Source organism: Lepisma saccharinum, chromosome 8 (genome assembly GCF_977018435.1).
Source record: "Lepisma saccharinum chromosome 8, izLepSacc3.1, whole genome shotgun sequence".
Lineage (NCBI taxonomy): Eukaryota > Metazoa > Arthropoda > Insecta > Zygentoma > Lepismatidae > Lepisma > Lepisma saccharinum.
The window spans coordinates 80,700,986-80,722,833 of NC_139236.1; the positions used below are offsets into that span (position 1 = coordinate 80,700,986).

Consider the following 21,848-nt stretch of genomic DNA (forward strand, 5'->3'; position numbering starts at 1 on the left):
GTGAATGTGTGGGACCTGTAACGTGCAGTGAATCGTTTAACCTTTAACTGAGAAATTAAATCACGTGACAAACAGGATGTACAATTATATTTGTAATTATATTATCATAATTAGTGAGTAAAATTTAATGCCTATACAAATTACATACACTGAAAAAATTAACTGTACTGTATACATCATGTATCAAATTTGGAGTGTCTTTCATTCAGAGATTTACAACACTGCTTAAAAGAGGACAAGTTCTATCTGCAATACATTTTCGCTATGAGATATGATATTTAGATCGTGTGTGTGTGTGTGTGATTGTGAATTTTTATTTTGAAAATATAACTATATTTTCTAACAATCAATTATGTGCATATCTTCCCATTAAATCTTGCCATTCAGGCAATTCATACGGATTTTGTGAAAGTCCATCAGAATTTAAATCGTCATTCAGTGTTCTTCTTCGTACAATATGCCTCTTCGGCTTGTAAGGTCCATAGTTTCGAAAATCAGTAATTTGCTCTCCATAGTAAGGTGTGTTTGCGTAACTTCCGGGGTATGTAAAAGGTTCTGGCGTACCAGTTAGTGGTTCGCCCGTATTGGAGTAAAAAGGGGGATTGAGTGTAGGGTACATGCTGTATTGAGGATAGCGTTGTGTATCATAGAAGTCGGGATAAGCAGGGAGATTGTAGTCATTCATAATTGTTGGCTGCATGAACGGAGCTGATGTATCCATATTCTGCTGCTGCTGTTGTGGTGCACCATTTAGTGTTTGATGGAGTGGGTTGTTGGTTCCTACTGGTTCCTTTACTAGAGAATTTTCTATTGGAACATTTCCTGCATTAAGTACAGGCGATGCCATTCCGGTTGTTTCGGCTGCAAGCGGTACGTTTGGGCTTGCAGGTAATGCTGCACCTGTCGGAATTCCTGCTTCACCACTTCCCGCTCCTGCACCGGCTCCGGCCCCTGCTCCACCACCAGACGCTCCCGCACCTGCACCCGCACCAGCACCTGCACCGGATCCACCGCCAGCACCCGCTCCCGATCCTGCGCCGGCACCAGCACCAGCTCCCGAAGCACCACCCGCACCCGCACCAGCACCAGCGCCTGCACCAGCTCCCTCTCCGCCGCCACCGCCTTGGCATTCGGCACCAGCTCCGGCTCCGGCTCCTGCCCCAGCGCCAGAACCTGCACCAGCACCTGGTCCGCCACCAACATGACCAGCACCCGCGCCTGCTCCGGCTCCAGAGCCTGCACCGGCACCAGCACCACATCCACCGCCAGCACCTGCCCCGGCTCCAGCACCAGCTCCGGCACCAGCACCTGAAAAATTTGTGCAAGGTGCCAATTGACAAGGAGACAGATATGTTAAGGCACAATATAGTTCATTTCTTCAACTTCTGACTAGTAGTAGCTACTATTGCTTAGTTGAAGAATCTTTCACATTGTGATACAACATGAAATTGTGCACCAGTAGAGCTCTTGTCACTGAATGCAATATGCTGACAATTTGGATTTTTCTTTTTTGGACGACATCTTGGAAAAATGGCGCCGAAATTGTTTCTTGCATTTCTATTTATTTTATATAACTTACATTGAAAAAACACTGTGTTGAAACAACCCAGACGCTAGTCCCAGGAGGTCCACACCATATTGTGGTCAATTTTTAACCTCTGTGGTGCCTGTATTATTTTAACACTAGCTACTGAGGTCAAAAGTTGTTTCAACACCAGGGTATTGTTACAAAAAATAAAGATAAGAAAATCATCTACAAGAGGAGTTCTTATCAACTTTTGTACCTTCATCTTTACATTCAAACAATGATTTTTTTACAAATGAATATCCACATATTTATACTAAACCAAAACCAGTGATGTGCATCTACGCGTAAACAACGATAATCTACATTCTACACGTATTTTGTACACTTAGATTACGTAACCTATGTAAACAACATGGCGAAAGGTGATAACTTAGCAAAGAGCGCCGTGGAAGTAAAACAAAATTATACTGCGTATTAGTTGCTGATGTGTGAGCAGAACTTTTCATACTCTTTCTTCCAAATTCGAACAATTTCTCACCTAGGAAGAAACCTAAAATAGGAAATATTCTAGTGTTTTATGGGGAAAAGACCACTTTTGCCTCACGGCTGCCATCTGTTGTTGTCTTTTTCATACTATTTATTTTCTTCCATAGTTGATAATAGAAGAGAAGATAAATTTTGGTGTAAATAGGATTCTTTTCATTTCGTTTGGAACCAATATAGTTGAAAATGTCACTTTCCTTTCATGAAACCCTTGAAAATTAATTTTAATACACTTTAGATTGTCTACGTAGTCTATGAAATCTACAACCCAATGTAATCTACGCGTAGATTACGTGTAGACAACGCATGTAGACGTAAACTTATAGTCTACAGCACATCACTGACCAAAACCCATCAAGTACGAACTTTATGTGACACACAGTGTTGCAAGACATGCGGACTAAAAAGTAGATTTGTTTCTTTTCCAAGGTGACAATAATGTTAATTTAAAATGGCGCCTAAAGGTTTATAGTTTACTCTTTTAAAAATATTTCTTTGTGCTCATTAGGAGCTATGGCTCTTGTAGGAAACATGTCAGTTGGACCTGAAACCTGCTCGCGTGCATTTCTAGATGGCACATATTACAATTTGAGTAATTTTATTTGCTTTTAATTTCATCAGGTACTTGTTCAGTCGTCTTGAATTATGAAACAGATTGTATTGTTCGATCACGGAGTGGCTCGAGAAGACGAGTCCAAACGTGAAAGGGGAGATAGGTTGAAATATGCACGAAGCTAAACCGTAGGTTCTGTATCAGTATTTCGCTTGTATGTATTAGTTTTTTTTTTCATTATCACTAGCTTTTTTACAAGGACGATGTTACTAAACTTAAAACTTCAATGTTCTGACAGTAGCGCAGGTATTTCCCGGAACATCATCATTCCGGTCTACGTTCCGCTTGCAACCACTTTATCACTGGACTCGTCCAATCAGCGCATGCTCATTGTCGTGAACAACGCATGTGGACTGTAACATTAATGTACTTCGAATCACGATATTTATGAATTACTTTCTGCTCTTTTCTCATGATGACAACAGAGGTTTCTTTACAGTAAATTTTGTGAACATTTGTGCTACAATGAATGTCACAGTCACACCTCATCATGGATGACTTTAAAACCAACTCACCTGGCGCTAGCGATCCCAAACCTCCTAGTCCTGAAAGCAACAATGACAACAATTATACAAAAGCTTAAAGTTGTTACGCCTGCGCATAATTGAGTAGGTGGACGTTGAAAATGCTAGTATAAAAATATATAGTATAAAAATATAATGCTCTTCTTATGTTGTGGCGTCATTTCGCGTATACGAGATGACTCAATTGTATACTCTTTTCAAGTGGTCATGGTCTAACGTATGCATTTTCGGTTATCAAGGGAATGTTTGCTTGGACATTATTAAGTGGGGCATTCTTATTCAGAGTTCTATTATTTGGTTTGTGATATTTTTATCACTGAAAATATCTCGTGCTAGATCCTGCATAAACTAAAGATAGTTTCCTGTTAATTTCAGGGTGAATCCACATGTTCGAATAGAATATACAAGTTTGTTGATATTTTTAAGAAAGTGTAAAATACGATTGGCTAAATAGGGCCATTATTATTACTAGAAATGAAGGGAAGAAACTAACTAACTCTCTCTCTAGCCTTCATTAACCCGAAGGTTTATGGCTGCAGCAACACAAGCCTTCCAAGCCTTGCATGTACCCCTATCCTGGGCAAGATCAATTCAATCTTTTCCATCCTTACCGATTTCCTTTAGGTCCATTTCAACGTTGCCCCTCCATCTTCGTCTTGGCCTTCCTACAGGTCTCTTACCATCAGGTTTCCCAACAAGAATCCTGTAAACTCCTCTTTCCTCTTCCATTTGTGCCACATGGCCTACCCACCTAAGTCTTCTTGATTTAATTATTCTAATAATATCTGGACAGCAATACAAATTGTGTAGTTTTACATTACGTAACCATCTCCATTCACTTGTCTCCTCATCTCTTTTAGATCCAAATATTTTCCTAAGGATTTTATTTTCAAATACTCTTAATTTATTTTCCTGTTTTAATGTAAGGGACCAAGCCTTACAGCCATATAATACTACAGGTAATATTACTGTTTTGTAAAAAAGAAACATGTAGGAATATGTTTATATTTATATAAAACAATAATGTATATTAAAAAAAAAGAAAGACATTTACATAAATAATTTCACCTGAATGGATTTTTACATGGTGTTAACCACAAAAAAGTATATTTACCGAAATCCGATCCTGCATGATATCCAGCCCCTTTACCAGCGCCATATCCAGGGCGAAAATAATCACCTGTCATGACAAAAAACAAAAGGAATTCTAACCTCGAATTAAGAATAGTAAACCTCTGAATTTGACATTTATAACAGCGGTTGGCTATTAGCCTTTCATTCATCACGGACTCCTCATATCCCAATCAATAGCTTTACCTGTTAGGTCATTGCATGTTAATAATCAAATTGTGACCTTGACAGTGGTTCAGTTGCTTCCATACCAGGGTAGTTTCAATTGTCCTATTTGTATATAAAATGAACTTAGAGGAAAATAGAAACTTATGTTGTTTTTTTCATAAACGATCATTTGAAATCTCTTTGTTTATTGACTGATTTTTCTTCGCTTTTGTGCCACTTTTGGCTAATCGCCAAGTTGAGTATGAGTGATGATTCTCGGGGGGCTAACTAATATCGGCTAAAACGTAATACTATACTACTGTGTAATTTTACCAGTGACATATTTCAGCCAATCACTGAGATGCTATGTTGCATTTTCTTCCATAGGCAAAAATCTTTTATGTCAAATAAAATGTGCAATAGTCTTATTGCTTTCTTTTCCTAAGCCATTATGGAGACGAATAATACCACAGGCTTACTATTAATGTGAACAGTAAACAAAATACACCATAAAAACTACACTCATTATCAATTCTGTAACGTTTGAATACTACACATAACATCCTTTCTATGTGTGAATGCCTTTTTTGCTCAAATAAGAAAATAACCACAGCAAGAAACTACGATAAGGTACGTCTGTTTTTATGAGCAGCTACAGCCTTGTTTAAATCCAAAGATTTTGCAATCTCTCCAAGGACAGAATAGATAGATCACTCAACCACTCATTACCAACTCGATTACGAAGGTAACACTTGATTTGCCGCAAGCAGTCGTCACATTTCAATGACAAAAAGCTTATAAAGTTCGTAAAAGACAATTTCAAATGTTTGAACCCTTGCAAGGAGGTGCTGAAAGGTCTTTATTTTTAGTTCCTTTCTGCCTCATAGTGTCCCATTACTCCAAGTAAACTGTCCAAATCACAACAGTAGGGAGAGGCAAAAAATTGTACCTTTTCCTGCTTCAGAAAAGCGGCACTAACTTAATAAAGTAGGCTTCAAATAAACAACACCACCCTTGAATAGCAAGTGTATCAATAATACTATTTTCTCTGCTATAATGAAATATCTTAATTCTTCTTGTTCAACGACTGGAATTCAGAACTTAGGCCTAAAAATGCGGAGGAAGCGAGAAATACCGTCCACTTACGAAGTGCCACTCTCAAGGAACAAATATATTCTCACTACAAATTCAGCTCCACTAGGAGACAAATACATTGACATATATTATGAAAAACTAAGTATGCTGACCAAGGCAGTAATTTATTTTATTAAAAACATAAACTAAACGTAACGTTTCAACCTTCTAGCAAGGTCTTCATAAGACTCTGAATCAAGTACAAAAGTAACAACATACACAAAAAGGGCATTATATATACACAAACATTACTCCCTCCAGACTATTAGAAAGTTGTTAGGAACTTTCTAGCTGGTGGCTTTCACTTGACAACTGTACTTTCACCTAAAAGACTAAACATAATTACTTTCATATAGAATGTGGTTGGACTTTTTATCTCACGCTCTTTTTCCTTCATTTTTCTCCCTTCTCCTCTCTTTCTCTCTTGTCCTTTCCACTCTTTCTAACACCTTCTTCCATTCTTTGTTTAAACGTTACGTTTAGTTTATGTTTTTAATAAAATAAATTACTGCCTTGGTCAGCATACTTAGTTTTTCATAATCATGGAAACAAGGCTTAATGGTGTTATAATTGACATATAAACAATGAATATTGTTGCAACTCTTGCGCTGGGCATTTTGATTAGTGAAAATAACTGTTGAACATTGTAATTTAATTTGAGAATATATTATTCATAAATACTGATCAGATTGTATCAATTAGTTTAGATGTGCTTCAAAGATTGATTCTCCTGCACAGAATCAAGCTTGGCCACTATTGGGGTAGCTGCTGCAAAAATTGTTTTCTAACATCAAAAATTATAATTATTTAACATATAGGACTAGGATTACTTGATTGGATTTGTATTAAGGTTCATTATATTCATATAGGCTAATCGGGACGAGAGCTACGGCTTCTAGTGGAACTTAATTGAATTGAATTTTTGAAGTCCACTTTATGCGCAGATAAGGTTAATCGGGACTGGGCCTACAGTTTAAAGTGGAACCCGAACCACTTAATGAAATGTTATCCCCGGGAACCCTATATATCAAGGCAGCAATTTTATTGCTAGACTATAGGGGCTGGGAGGCCAATTTTAATATTTCCAATGCTTAGCTCAACATTTAGGAATTAGGTAGTTTGTGTATTCTTTGCTTCTTTAACTTCGTATTTCTCCTTCTCGAATAGTTGCAGCGATAAGGATAGGGAGGCTTGTGTTTGCTGGAGCCATAAACCTTCGGGTTTAAGAATGCCGGAGAGTTAGTTAAGAATAGATATAACATTGAAACCAATGAGAAAACTTCTGTAACACTCATGCAATTGTCGGTACTCCAATGAGAAACTAACAAACAGGAAAAAAAATAACGCTTCTAAATTTTGAACGTTGTCCTAGTTATAAAAATTCATTTGTCACACCTGTTAGATCTATTCCGAAATGTAGTGATACGATTTACAAGCCAACCCATCTGGTGGAGTGGTTAGCACATCTCGGAAAGACGCCAGGGCTCCCGGCCTGGGCATGGATGTTTGTGAGTGTCCATTCATCAATTTCAACATATCATCACTCATCGCCATCTTTGCAAAATTAGCCAAAAGTGGTACAAAAGCGAAGTAAAATAAAGCAAATCGATCAATCAATCAACGTTTTACAGAGGCTAATAACACTGGTCAACAGCCAAAATGCGACATGAGTGATATATACAATTTCTAGTCAATATTGGTCTCCTAAATACGAAACTGTAGTTAAAAATCGCAATTGACTAATTATAATTGAGTTACAGGGCATTTTTGATTTGGAGAAGTTCCCTATATATATGGTATTGCATAGGTGTAAGAAGTAAATGTTGAGTTTTTCTTTTCTTATCTTATTTTTTTATTTGTTGTAAGGAAAGGGGGAACTGTTCAAGATCAGCCACAAAACCTCTTTATTCATTGTTTTGTGAGGTGTTAATTTGTGCAGACGTGATTGTGGCTTTATAAAACTAGGTAGAGTGTGTGCATTTATCGAAGATCGTGTTTGCGCATTACGTGGTCCGTTTCTGGTAAGGTTGACATTTAATTAAATTGCTGAGTGGTGTTAAAAAATGCCACGTAAATGCATTATCAATGCTAACAATGTCTGTTATGTTTGTGGTCAAATTGTGTTTTCTGGACAGCGGAGAAATATTACGCCTGCTGTAAGAACAGCCTACGATCTATATTTCGGTAAATCCTGCAAATTTGGAGATGAAGATAAGACTTGGGCTCAACATTTCCGTTCTAAGACCTGCTACACGAATCTGCTGGACTGGATGAATCGCAGAAGACCATTGATGTCATTTGCTATTCCCATGATTCGGCTGGAGCCCACTAATCATACAGACGATTGTTTATTTTTTTGTATGGTCCCATCAATACAACGTATGTCCAATAGTACATAAAAAAAAGACAATTGTATTTCCAAATATTCGTTCTGCTTCTCGTCCTGTGGCGCATAGTAATGAAGTACCTGTTCCAACACCCCCTGAATCTTATTCCGTAGACTCACAAGACGAACTATACGATCCACAACCTTCCACATCTACAGATCCGCACTTTGCAGGTGATGTTAAACTTACAGAACAGCACAAGATTAGCCAAGGCAGAGCTATTAGCCTCCAGAGTTCAACAATGGAATTTTCTGGCTAGTAATGTGAAGGTGTCATTTTATCGTGACGGTCAAAAAATGTTGGAAGAATACTTTTCTACCGAAGGAGATCTGATATACTGCAGTGATATTAATGGTTTATTGGGGGCTATGGGCATTAAGCACATCTGCGAAGAGTGGCGGTTGTTCATAGATGCATCGGTATAAAGTCTAAAAGCTGTACTGCTTCATAACAGCAATCAATTGACGTCAATCCTTATTGGTTATTCTGTGTATAAGAAAGAATCGTATGATAGCCTAAAATTCCTCCTTCAATGAATTAAATACAATAACTAGGTACATACCTATGGAAAATATGTGCAGATTTGAAAGTCATTGCTATTTTAACTGAACTCCAACAAGGCTATACCAAATATTGCTGTTTCCTCTGCGAATGGAATAGCAGAGACAGAGCTTCTCATTTTATTAAAAAGGATTGGCCATTACGTCAAAGTATGGAAACTGGAAATATGAATGTACATAATGAACCTCTCGTTGAATCTGAAAATATAATACTTCCTGCACTTCATATAAAGCTTGGACTCATCAAAAACTTTGTCAAAAAGTTGGATCGATACTCTTTGGTATTCAAATATCTACTTAACAAATTTCCAAAAATCAGTGAACAGAAGATCAAGGAAGGAATTTTTGTGGGCCCTCAAATTCGTCAACTTCACCACGACGAGATCTTCGAACACCTGCTAAGTGATGTTGAGAAACGTACATGGAGTTCTTTCGGAGAAGTCTCCAACAATTTTTTGGGAAACAAACGTGCTGAAGACTATGAAAAACTTGTAAATAATTTGGTTTCATCGTATCAAAAAATGGGTTGCAATATGTTCCTTAAATTGCATTTTCTACTCTCATCTCAATTTCTTCCCGAAAAGTTGTGGGGAGGTAAGTGATGAACACAGTGAGCATTTCCACCAACAAATATCTGTAATGGAGAAAAGATACCAAGGGAAATGGAGTAGAGGAATGCTTGCCGACTATTGCTGGACAGTAACCAGGGATGATCCTGAACTTCACTACAAGAGGGAAGCAAAGAGGAAGCGGATTTAATCCCACGTAAGTAGTAAAGAACGCACTATACAGTAGTATAGTAGAAAATATTTATTTTGTGATTAATGTAAAAACTATGATTCATGAATTTACTTGGAAAGGCAGATGGAAATGTACCCACGTTTTGTACTGTTCGCATAATACAGTTCAAGCGTAAAGCCACATGAACACCAAGAATACGTCATTCCACCATGTTAGAACATTGGGAAACCCGACTTTTCGACAATACCTCGTATAATTCTTAAACCGGAAGTCGAGTGGCATTTTCATTGTCAGTTTCGTGTTCAGCATAATGGAATGATAAAGAAAAGTGAATTTTCATCCATGTCGCAAAAAAAAAGTTAAAATTTGTTGACCAGTGTAATTGTATAGCTGCATATGCCAACAGCAATCAAAGAACAACTTCACAGCCACTGAATACGTCCACCTACCAGGCAGGCAGCAGACTCCGTAGCAAGGTTGACGACTCATGATTGGCCAATTACTTAGTATCGAATTATCAGTGGCCCCTTGATTTTATAACACACTGTAATAAAGTAGTTGCTATCTAATCGAATTAAAAAATGTACATAAACATTGAACAATGGAAGTTTTATAGTGGAAAATGTAAACTTTACGTTTTCAATTTTCGGTCGAAATGCACCTACCGTGCTACAAAAGTCTAGGGGGGCTACAGGGGGGGGCTGAGGCCTCGTTTGGGGGGGATTTAGACCCCCTAGCCCCCTGTAGCGCCGTCCCTGTTAGCAAGTTGTGTTAACCATTCTGCCACGGAGGTCGGCTAAAATTCCTGTTCTGCCTTAAGGGTCTGTAGTTTTCATTTGAATTGGAAAGTTTTGGATGCGTCATCACTTAGGCTATGTGCATCCGTCACACTAATCAGTGTCTCGGGTTCGAACACCGCCCGGGGAATGGGTATTCTTTGCGATTATCCTTTCATCGCGTTCATACAATCACCACTCATCTTCATCGTCGCGGTTAACCGAAATTAACAGAAAGAGCGACTTAAAAAACAATACAATAATTGAGCATGTTTTTGTTTTGCGATAGTATGTCCATTTACTTGTTATTTTGTTATTACCTGCTATTCTTCTTCTTTTAGACATCTGCCGTCTCCCTGTGAATAAAATAATGTATTTTATTAATATTATTTAATTAAGCCAATTGATTAATGCTATACTGACTCATTTCAATATCATCTAATAACGAGAAATAAGAATGTAAAGTGGCCGCGGTGGCTCAGTCGGTAATGCGTCTGACTACCATGCTAAAGGTCCCGGGTTCGATCCCCGGCCGGTTCAAATCCTGGAACTTTTCTAACGGTGGAAGCGGCCCCGGCGCACACCCAGCGTCGAATGACATGGGTACCTGAGGGAAACCCTGGGGGGTAAAGGCGGTCAGGGGCGTGATGCTGATCACATCACCCCACTGACGACCGGATCAAGAAAGTGTGGGGCGTTACCCCCACACCCCCTATACGCCTTCATGGCGTGGTGCTATGCACAGGGGAACACTTTACCTTTTTTACGAATGTAAAGATTTATCACAGACAACAAATAACAGACGAAAAAGACTATTATATTCATGTTTCAAGAAGTGAATTGTGCTTGGGTACAGTAATTCCTTACGTAAAAAGATGTGATGATTCACATTTCGACCTAATATTAGTGTAAAAGAAGTGTACATTAACAGTAAAAATACAACATATGTTAAATGAAATCAAAGTTAAATAACAGAATACTTTGATTGTTAGATTCTTAACCGATCGTTTCGTAGCTTAAAATTAATCATTGGTGAAATCATAGCTTTTTCAGTCTAACACTGTTGGTGAAAAGGCAGAGCTGTACTAGTTTCCCATGAATACAGCAGATGGCAGGACGGGGCTCTATCAGTGAAAATCAACAACCAATTGTGAACCTGTGCTGCGTAGTTACATATATTCAGGATGAAATGTTCTTGGAGTGTTCGTAGTGTAGAAACGAGGCATCAAACAGAAACACCTTCTCAAGTTACATTGTTTGCATTAATGACCTCTGTACGCTGTCAAAGATTTTGCAGTGACGCAATAGACTATAATGTAGAGACTCAGCCAGCCTTGTCTTGTCCCAATCTCTCCTTGGACTATCTTCTTTCGAAAATGAGTGGGAAGTGGGGTCAGTTGTTAATATTGTGGCCACAATAACTGTAATTTAAAGCTTTGTGCATGTGCTCAGCGCGTCACAAGATGGCGAACGATAGAATAATATTTTCCTATATTTATGGGCATTTTAAATTCTGTAAATTTGAAATTGAAATTGATTGAAATTGGTGGTCATTAGTACCTTCTGTAAGGACACTTTGAACAATGTACTAGGCATGATTGATGTGTACTTAAATATTGAACAATGGAAGTTTCATAGATACAAAACTTGTTTTAATTAATATTTTCTTTTCATTAATCTGTGTGATATGCATAAAAGGGTCTCAATTTGAAAAAGAAAAATTGAGCAAAATTTTCATAAATTAATTTCGATTGCCCTGTAGTTATGTGAATGTAGTCTGTAAAATTGTTGTCTGTAGTATTGAAGTAAGAAACTTACTGAATAGAGTCGGGTTTCGGGGCCGACCACGTTTCATTCCAAATCTGGATTTCCCTGAAAGTACAAATAACAATTAGATTTTTTCGTCTGACACTATAAAACAGCATCATGTCGCCGATTACTTTAATACAGGGTGATTCCCTAGCTAGGAAGCCTAATTCTTATTTGGTTCCCTGTGAAAATATACATGGGCTTCTATCGAAGCAGAATTACCACACCCCTCAACGAAATGGACTATTCCCGTGACCTTGAGACGCGGCTCCGCGTAGAGTTGTTGCGTGGTGCGTCTACTCGTAACAACTATTGTCTACATTCTTCGTGTAGACAATGTAGACTATGTAAACTATGTAATCTACGTAATCAACGTAGACAACATGGTGCTGGGCGTTCTCCGTTGAAGTGACGCGCATCGTTCTAGAAGCAGCAACAAGCATCAGTAGGTGGAAATAGAAATCGTAAAGTATTCCACTGTCCAAAAATAGTGTTTGAGTATTTATTTACGTTAAAACAATTCATTAGGTATTAAATGAAATGCAAAATAAACTTGCCGCGACATACCCAAAAGAATGCGATGTCCGTAGATTTGTTTTATTTCCATCTCCACCATTTCACACTTGGAAAAATCTGTTTTAAAGACACATGCACTTTCCTAAGCAGTAATAAGACAAAAATATATTTTTAGTCTTCCCTTTTGTCAGTGTAAAAAATAATGTCAGTTTTCACTACGGCTGTCATTTGTTTTTCTTCCGGTAGTCCCTTTTCCCCCTCGTTTCTGAAAATTCGATACCTTTGATTACGTCGGATGGTCTTAAGATGGTTATAGGCCCAGCTAGGGGTGTGCAGGTTACCGAAAAGTCGGGACCGGGATCGGGAAAAAAAATTTCCATCCCGATACCGACTTCGGGAAATGACCGAGCAGTCGGGAAATACCAAATGGTTATTTTAAAAAGTCGTTAATTCCCAATGTTTTCTGCATTGTAAATGTCTGGAACTTATCGGAAATTGTTAGTTTTGATACCAGAAATGCAAAAACAATCACTTAAGGTGAAAATGACGTGTAGAATTCGAGATTTCAAGAGCTTGGAGAAATGTCGAACATTTAAATTGAGAATTTTTCCCGTCCCGAATGTCGGGATTTAAAAAAATTCCCGTCCCGACAGAAAAAATTCTGTCCCGTACACCCCTAGGCCCAGATAATCAACATGTTTGAAGAAAATAATACTTTCTCTTTGAAAGAACACTGGGATTTCTTTCTTAGTGTAGATTACGCGTAGACAACGCATGTAGACGTAAACTTATAGTCTACGGCACATCTGCGTGTGACATAAGCATGTACACGTTTGAACAGCTCGTGTATATGGTTTGTGAACTATTTCAGTGCAACATTATCAAAGGGCATTTTGGAATACGTACAGCAAAAGAAGGGTGCTATCAAAAATACTATATTCAAAAATTAGTGAACAAATTTGAGACAACTTAGCATATGCTACAGGCAGACTTGTTTTGTAACATACATGGTAAACACATGTCAACCGTTATATGAAAGCAGTTAAAAAAAATAAATAAGTTATTGAGGAATGTTTGGGTTTCCTAGCAAAATTAAAATCCTGTATAAATGGACCAGTACGTCATTTGTTTCAATTTGCATTTTCAATCTGCATTATTCAAATGTAGATTAACGGCTCTTCTCGTTAAGGGCGGATTAACTAACTTCAGTTGGCAGTTACTAACCACGGTTCTTAAATTTTCACACCATAAATTTTAGCAGACCATATACTAAAAATTCAGTACGGAATACTTTACATAATTACAAGCACTTCATACCTAGTGAGGGAAGTCGAAATTCAAATTTGATAATGTTACGTATATTAATACATCATAAGTACACAAATTGTATGCAACAGAGTTATTGACAATGAATTTTTACTTACTACGACGTCCAAACCCAGGACTTTGAAGACCTGTTAAAAGATAATAATAGATAAAATTTGTATATTTAAATAAATAAGATAATATATAATAATAAATAATATATAGTGATTAAAATGGCTTCATAATAATGCCATATAAATTAAAATGCACCGGCTCGGAAGCCGAGCTCGTTAAGTGATGTACTTCTTACTCGCCACCGAAGTTCACAGGTTCGAGTCTCAGTTTTGGGTATTTCTATTGCATCTCATCAATTTCATCTAATCATCGCTCATCTTAATAAGCGGAACGAATGCATCGCTTAATAACAACAAGAAAAATGTAGGCTATGTATGTCAGTAAACATTAGTTTATAATTATTGGTATTAACTTGTAAGTTTAAACATTAGTTTATGCGTTAAGAATCAGTTTATGCATTATATTAGTTGCAGCTTTGACTAACCTGATCGATAAGTTTCCTCTGCGGGGTCATCCCTGTATAGTTCTAGAAGAATAATTGCGCTTTAGTTATTAATGCTCACAACAATGCTATCTACACATAGCTTTTTAAAGCAGACATGGGTTATACATGCAAAATATACAAAGTACCCTAAGATATGAAATGGGTTGTGCTTTTGTTTTAAACCAACTTTATGCATAGATTGGCTAAACTAAAGTATGATGCGAGCCACTATGTGCCTCCGCCGGATTTCGAACCTGGAACCCCTTCATTATAAGGCGACGAGGTTGCCACAACGCCATCGGATAGGCACGTCCTAAGATAGAAATTTCGATCATTTATGCTTGTTTAGATTGATTGATTGATTTGTTGTTTTAAGTCAATTTTATTCACAGTAAGGCTAATCGGGACTGGACCTACAGTTTAAAGTGGAATCCGAACCACTATTTGCCTCCGCCGGGTATCGAACCCGGGACCCCTTGATTACAAGGCGACGACGCTACCACTGCGCCATCGTAGAGGCCTGCTTGTTTTAGAATTCTATGGTTTGTAATGCAATGACGCCTCAGGAATTATAAGGGTGGGGGATGAATGTGGGGTCATCGATTAGTGTTTTTTAAAATTTACTAAGCAGTTTTGAAATTTTGAAATTTAACGTACTTAATTTGAGGAAAGGTGAGCTAAAGGGAGGAGGAGGGGACATGAACCCTCGTCAAATATTCCTGGCTATGCCATGTTTGTACGAAATAACAGATCCTAAAAAATGTACTTTCCGCGTAAGTAGACGTTAGCTTCTAAATTTTCTCATAAATCGATGGATATTTCATAATATTTCGTTAACAGTTACGACGCCAGAATAAGTAGGGAGTGATGACGACAAGGGGAGGTCAGTGTCAGGGGGAGTACACAAGAATTCTCAGCAATTCGAATGTTGATGCAACATATTGCATATCACACTAAAAATATAATGTTAGTCAAACTATTTTTTTTTTGTCTGGAAACTGAGAAGGGATATGGGTGAGCCCTCCATTTGACCCACTTTGGTTCCCCTTTATCCTTCCGGCACTCGCGCTTATTTCTGTCACATGAGTACTCGCGCGTTGTATTTTTTTACAACACTCACTATTTTCAGTCATACAATTGTAATTCTTCAATAAAGTAGTTTTTATTTTCTTAATATTTATTAATGCTTTTTACATTAATTATATCAATCATGAATACTAGTAATCATTGAATAAAATAAAAAGGTGAAACAAAATATACTCTAAAAACTCTGACAAGTTTTAGGTAAGATATTTCTAATCTCTAATGAGCATTATCTATACATAGGATTTAATATTTATTTATGTTATTTAGAAAGAAATTCTATGAATAATTAATTCTATTAATCATTAAATGAAATAAACAGCGGAAACAATGTATTCTTTTTTAAACTTTCAGACAAATTTTTAGGCGAAATATTTATAACCCCTACTGAAAAAGTACAACAAAGACACATTCACTGCTTCATTCTTCTGTTGCAACTAAACGAGTGACTAATAAAACCATATATTTAGCAGTAACTATGAGGAAGGACCAACAAACGAATACGTGGATGGAATCCATTGTTGGTGACCAAGCTTTTCATTTTACTTTTAAAAATTATACATTGTTGTACTTTTTACAAGAGCGCGAATACCGGAAGGCACCAGTGTGCATCATGAACAACGTTTGATTTTTAATTGTTTACAGCGAACATTTTGTTATGACTAAATTAAACTCCGTGGACCCACAGCGCTTTGGGGAGACAGACACACGTGGTAAAGACATTGTCGCTGGTTTGTGACTTTCGAAACTGGATTTTGCTTCATTAACACTGACAAGTCTGGATGGCAAGCACCAAAGGCAACTGCTCTAAACCGTTCTGTTATGACAGTACACTGAATCAATGTAAAATTAATGGGAGGTTTATGAGAGTTAGTTTGCTAACACGATAGATTCACATGCATTTATCAAGCATAATTATACTACAAGTACAATAGTAGTATAGTTGGACAAGAAATGGCATTTACCACATACACGTATTTTCAAGATAAGTCTTGTAAGAATGAGACGATTCGCGGCGAAACAGTTCAGTTCCTCTTACTTCAAGCCTAGCGTGACATTCCAGCTGATCCACAGCTTGACACAGGCAACCAAGAAAATGGAGACAGGTGTAAATTACTTTTCGAATAACCCTCGTATTCACTACTGAACTAAAGAATCATGAGTAACGTATGTTAGGGGAAGTAAAAGGTTAGTCATACGCACCTTCCTTATTCGTCACTTCTTTGCTTCCTCCAACGTTCTGAAATATTTCTGCACGTAGAATGGAATGAGTATTAGACATTTTCGCAACTTTAAAAACATCAATTTATAATATGTTCAAATTTCATGATATTTTCAAATCCAGGTTTTTCTCCTTTCTTCGTATTACAATGCAGCCTAGAGATTACATTATTACAGATTACAAGCTTAACAATATTGGTTGAAGCCATAGTTTCATCTCCTTGCCTCACGTCCTTTCAGCATTGCGTTTGAGGAAAGATAAACTGTTTCAAAGTTTCAATTTGAATCATATTAAAGATACCTACTTTACAGAAAAACCTCTTCCATAATAGCAGATTAAGAATTGATATATAAATATAACATATATTTTTAGTTCTAACTAAATGTATCGGATCATCAACGAATAATTGTTATATTATTCTCACATGTCATTGAATAACCAAATCACATAGACAAATTACTTCAAAACTTTTTGAAATATGGTATTTTCAAGCAGATTCAAGTCTTGAAAATGGCATATCCTGTAAACAAAGCAAATTAAGTGTACATTTTCATAACCTAACACATCCCAATCTATTAACAGTTACGCGTAATGTCAGATAATACAAACTTTGTAACTACAAACATGGTAAACGTTAATGTGTACACGTTTGCACTATTTTGACATACATGTTCGTAGTGTCTATGAAGTTACTAGATTTTAAACACAGTAAAAGAACATTATTACTTATCTTAAGGAGGAGTTACAATTCAAAGACAAGTGTTTAAGTAAATTCATAAAACTACCATTGTATTTGTCTTGTATACATTTGGAATTTTAATACTGTATTACATCGTTCGTAGGTAATCTGTGTGTGATATTTATAATACAATTAAATTTGTATTATTGAACTTGAAAATTATCAAAGATAGACACATGCTTTTAAATATATTGTAAAATTGTGCATAATATTTCAACATGTACAGTATATTCTGTTTGATGATAGATTCGTCTAGGTTATGATAGTTATAATTTTTGTAATGTTGTGTAAAATGTAATAAGTAATATTAATATTTCAAGTATGAGCATGGTAAATATTTTTCTTACCTGGCTGTGAATATAGCATTCCAACTAATTGTTTGTAATACCCATCTTCTCTTTCTACATAAAAGAAAACGTCATGATATTTAAGTTTGCTGTAATGTTAATTTTTTCCTACTAGTCTTGTAACTGTTAAAGAAAATTACAACACATTTCTGCGTTATTTCTACTTTAGTTGTTTTACGACGCCTTTTTATAACCCTTTGGTTAATCGTTACATGATGATCAGATGGACATTCATGCCTTTACCAGGATTCCAAAGTAGTGACGCTAACCGCTTCGCCACGGATGATGGCTTTTGGCATTGCGGAAATATTATGCACGTCGTGTTCGATTTCCTACGTTAACCTAACATACACTTATTGTATCTAACCTAACCTAAACTAACCCATTGTTCACATAACCAATTCTCTTAGTAATCGTGCACGTAAGTTTGGTGTTACCAAATGATTTTGTAAGAATTATCAAATTTTGAAAAGGCTACCAATTCTTTAGTTTGATAGTTACGAGAAAGCTTAATCAAACATATTTTGTGAATTCAAAGAAATCGTGTGAAGGACAAGGAGAGGATAAAAGTGGAAAGGAAGGGAGAGATAAAAATAAGTAGAAACGAGAAGAAATAGAGTGGGGAAAAGAAAAGGAGGAAAGAAGAGAGAGAAAGAGAGAGAGAGAGAGGAGAAGAAGACACAAGGAGAGGAAGATGTAAAGAATCAGAGAGAGGGGAAATAAAGAAAGAAAGAGAGAATGAAACAAATAGAGTTGTAGTAATACCCCAGATAACACAGAAAACCTGTCACAAGCCTCAAGCAAGCTTGCCATTCCAAGTAAGAAGCTTGCAACAATCTCTCCACAGCAAGGTGTGAAGTTGCCATAAGACGAAGTTGCAGCAAACTTGCCAAGGAAAGCCTGCATCAAGCTTGTTAGCTGTAAGCTCTCAGCAGTAGCCTCACTTGCCCAGTACCACTTACATCGAACTTGCATCCAGCTTGCCACTCCAAACTTACTTTGACAAGATACAAGCTGGCTATCGTAAGCTTGGCATAAGCCTGAATAATCTTAAAATAAAACTTTTATCTATGAATACTTACTCATTCGAACTTTGGGAATATATTCTTCGATTTCTTGCCAAGCATCTTCATCAGCAACATCAAATGGCCAAGCTGTCAAATAAGCGTCTGAAAGTGAAGTGCAAATTATGAATAACAAAATGAAAATTTGAGTCATATCTTAAATTTACTTGCACCTAGACAAAAATATAGGGATATAAGCAGTTTGTATAATTTCTCATTAGTGTTTTCCTTCCCGACAGGCGACTCAGCGAAACATTTTAAGAGCAATTACGTTTAACAGATAAAACTCAACATAAAAATGTAATTAAGTATTCGTTGCACAGAATAAGAACAATTTCCCTCCAGAGAAATATTCTCTGGTTTTAACAAGAGCTACCACTTCAGCACCATCTGTATGCAGCAACTTGAACATGATGTGTTCCTCATGTACGAGTACATTTAATATTAACAATGTTATAAATATTCGAGAGTGCAGTAAATGTCCCCGAAAATCTTTCTTATAAAATCTAGTACGTTAGTAATAGGTTTGAGTCTGGGAATTTGAGCCTATACGTTAGTGTGGTTTTAGTAGTATGTAACATTATATACAACAAAATAATCAATACCTGGTCTTGTGTTCATTTACTGAAATCATACTTACCATCACGATAGATATTTACATTTTCTACTAACGTCAAAGTTATCTGCAAAGAGAAGTTAGTAACATAGAAAGAAAATCCCACAAATAATTTCTTTGGTTTGAATAATGTGTAATGTTAAGATATTAACAATAATTTCCCCTAATGTTGAAGATTATATCTTTCAGAAGCACAGCACATTCCGAAAGTAGACCAAATTGCTCTCGGTCACCAATCCGGCGTTATCACAATCTTGAAAATAATATCATAAGGTCACGTACTGAAATTCGTTATCCGCATTCATCTTCAATATTATAATAATAATAATACTAGGGATGTGCCGAAGCCGATTACAGATGTATGAAAATCGACAGAAATTGACACATCGGTATCGGCAAAAATCCGATATTTAAACCGGTACAGATTATACTAGAGTTTTTACCTTCTAATAAGTTTTATATTCTAGTTTTGTAAGATTTATTGAAAATTTGGTTATCATTCGTCATTATTGTAGAGTTTTTGTAATAAAATTATTGCAAACTCTCATTCACAGGATTAACCTAACTATACAAATTCAAAAATCAATATTCAAACCTGAAGCGAGTGCTGAGAAAATACTTGACCATACCTGCTGCATCAGTATTCATTGATTGAGTGTTCAGTGTTGCTGAACAGATTTGCGATAAGAGAAGAAGTAGGTTACTTCCAGAAGTGCTTCCAAATCTCGTGTTTCTGAAGTTCTGGCAGAACAGGAATTTATTTTGCATTTCAAAGAACTGCTTGTGTACTAATGTTAAATCACTTGAGAATCCATGTTCTTCTTAAAGGTTCACATAACATTTTGTAGATGCAAATGTACATTCGCATCTCTTGAGAATATATATGTATACAGTATACATATGATATGCAATAGAAATGTACATAGCAAATTTATTTTTGTCATGCTGAAAATAACATCCCATTTCTGTTTAATAATCTTATGTATCGGAATCGGTTAAATATCGGCATCGGTATCTGTTCCAAAAATTATCGGTGAGTACATCGGCATCGGTAAATTTTCAGCTTCGTCACATCCCTAAATAATACTAAACGAGCCATGTGACATAAGAAAAGATAGATGAGTGTACAAGAAACGTATTTGGAAACCTGGTAAGAAGCATTTAAAATGGCCGATACAAATAGAAGAGGACAGTGTACTGTACAATTCGAGATTGTATCGTTCTTGCTGTAGGAAAGCGATAGATGGCAGATTTTATGTTGCTACAGTAAAACGCTCTGACTAGGGAATGTCAAACAGTTAGTAACCAATGTCACAAATTTTAGAACCGTTGAGTACACTGTAAACAACTGATGATAAATTTTAAATAGGAAATTAAAATTTCAGTTAATTGAAGTAATTTCTATCACTCTTCCGCATGTAAAATTTTATCCCCTTTTATAATAATTAAAAATACAAATGTTGAATTATGCAAATCAGTAAATGAGAGAGGGTCGGTCATCCACTTACTTCTTGAAATGCAAATTCTTTGACTAATTACAGAAGATGTCAGCACAATATTTACAAATACTTTTCACTTTTTATGTCATTGCTTGATTAGGTTAGTAGCTTCCAAATATTGCTAAAGAGATAGGCATTTTGATAAGATTATAAGCGATGCTGATTCGAGAACAACAAAGGAATTACCTGCAAAAGCAAAAGAAGCAACCAGTGCTGTTTCATCTCAAAATCCTGCACATAACGAGAAGATTTGTTCCTCAGGGTTTTCTTGCATTGCTTCGTAATGTACACAAGGGCTTTTCTGAACTGTCACATACGGCTATCGATTCTCAATTTCCAAATTTATTAAACAATATAACAAACGCCTAGCAATCGAAGAAAAGCATGCATTGTCATACAGGAATCAATTTACAATAGTTATAGATTGTTGTGTTAAAACAATCTTTTGTTTACGAACTGTTTTAAACCCTGAAACAAGTAAGCAGTCTCTTTGATTTCCAATTTTCTATCGTTGGAGTAGACAGCACATCTTGCATTATATTTGAAATTAAGGTCTCTCTCTCTCTCTCACACACACACACACACACACACACACACAAACACACACACACACACACACAAACACACACACACACCCCTACCTTAATTATATATATATATATACAGGGTGATTGGTAATTCGACCTTTTCCTGGAAAGGGGTAATACTAGAGCACATTTGGAACAAATTTGACCCTATGCACCGGGGGTCGGAAATCAATGGGTTTCGAGTTATTGCAGTTTGTAGATTTTCGTGAAATATTCCGACTTGCGACCAAAAAACTAATAATTGTGAAAAAAACTACTACACCCTGTGCACTTAATCGACACGTTGCTAACAGCTGACGAATGAGTGACTACTGGGGAAAAAATTCATGCCATATTGGCCGCGGTGGCTCAGTCGGTAACGCGTCTGACTACCATGCTATAGGTCCCGGGTTCTATCCCCGGCCGGTTCAAATCCGGG

At 36.6% G+C, this 21,848-nt stretch overlaps 2 protein-coding genes and 1 long non-coding RNA gene across 3 annotated transcripts; all 3 read right to left on the reverse strand.

Moving 5' to 3' along the window:
* Nucleotides 1–671: 671 nt before the first annotated feature.
* On the reverse strand, nucleotides 672–3,272 carry LOC145991580 (uncharacterized). Its single transcript, XM_083127629.1, has 2 exons — nucleotides 3,200–3,272; nucleotides 672–1,308 (listed from the first exon to the last, which is right to left on the reverse strand). The coding sequence occupies exon 2, from the start codon at nucleotides 1,201–1,203 to the stop codon at nucleotides 808–810; it is 396 nt and encodes a 131-aa protein (XP_082983755.1). The 5' UTR covers nucleotides 1,204–1,308; nucleotides 3,200–3,272; the 3' UTR covers nucleotides 672–807.
* A 1,048-nt stretch (nucleotides 3,273–4,320) lies between these two features.
* On the reverse strand, nucleotides 4,321–13,866 carry LOC145991581 (uncharacterized). The gene is made up of 4 exons (XR_014442073.1): nucleotides 13,834–13,866; nucleotides 11,903–11,956; nucleotides 10,405–10,440; nucleotides 4,321–4,388 (listed from the first exon to the last, which is right to left on the reverse strand). It is a non-coding gene; the product is annotated as an uncharacterized LOC145991581 (long non-coding RNA).
* A 402-nt stretch (nucleotides 13,867–14,268) lies between these two features.
* On the reverse strand, nucleotides 14,269–21,167 carry LOC145991857 (uncharacterized). Its single transcript, XM_083127897.1, has 6 exons — nucleotides 21,030–21,167; nucleotides 19,369–19,411; nucleotides 18,747–18,833; nucleotides 17,665–17,718; nucleotides 16,560–16,607; nucleotides 14,269–14,315 (listed from the first exon to the last, which is right to left on the reverse strand). Exons 1-6 carry the CDS (start codon nucleotides 21,063–21,065, stop codon nucleotides 14,269–14,271), a joined length of 315 nt encoding a protein of 104 aa, XP_082984023.1. The 5' UTR covers nucleotides 21,066–21,167.
* Between the last annotated feature and the right edge of the window lie 681 nt (nucleotides 21,168–21,848).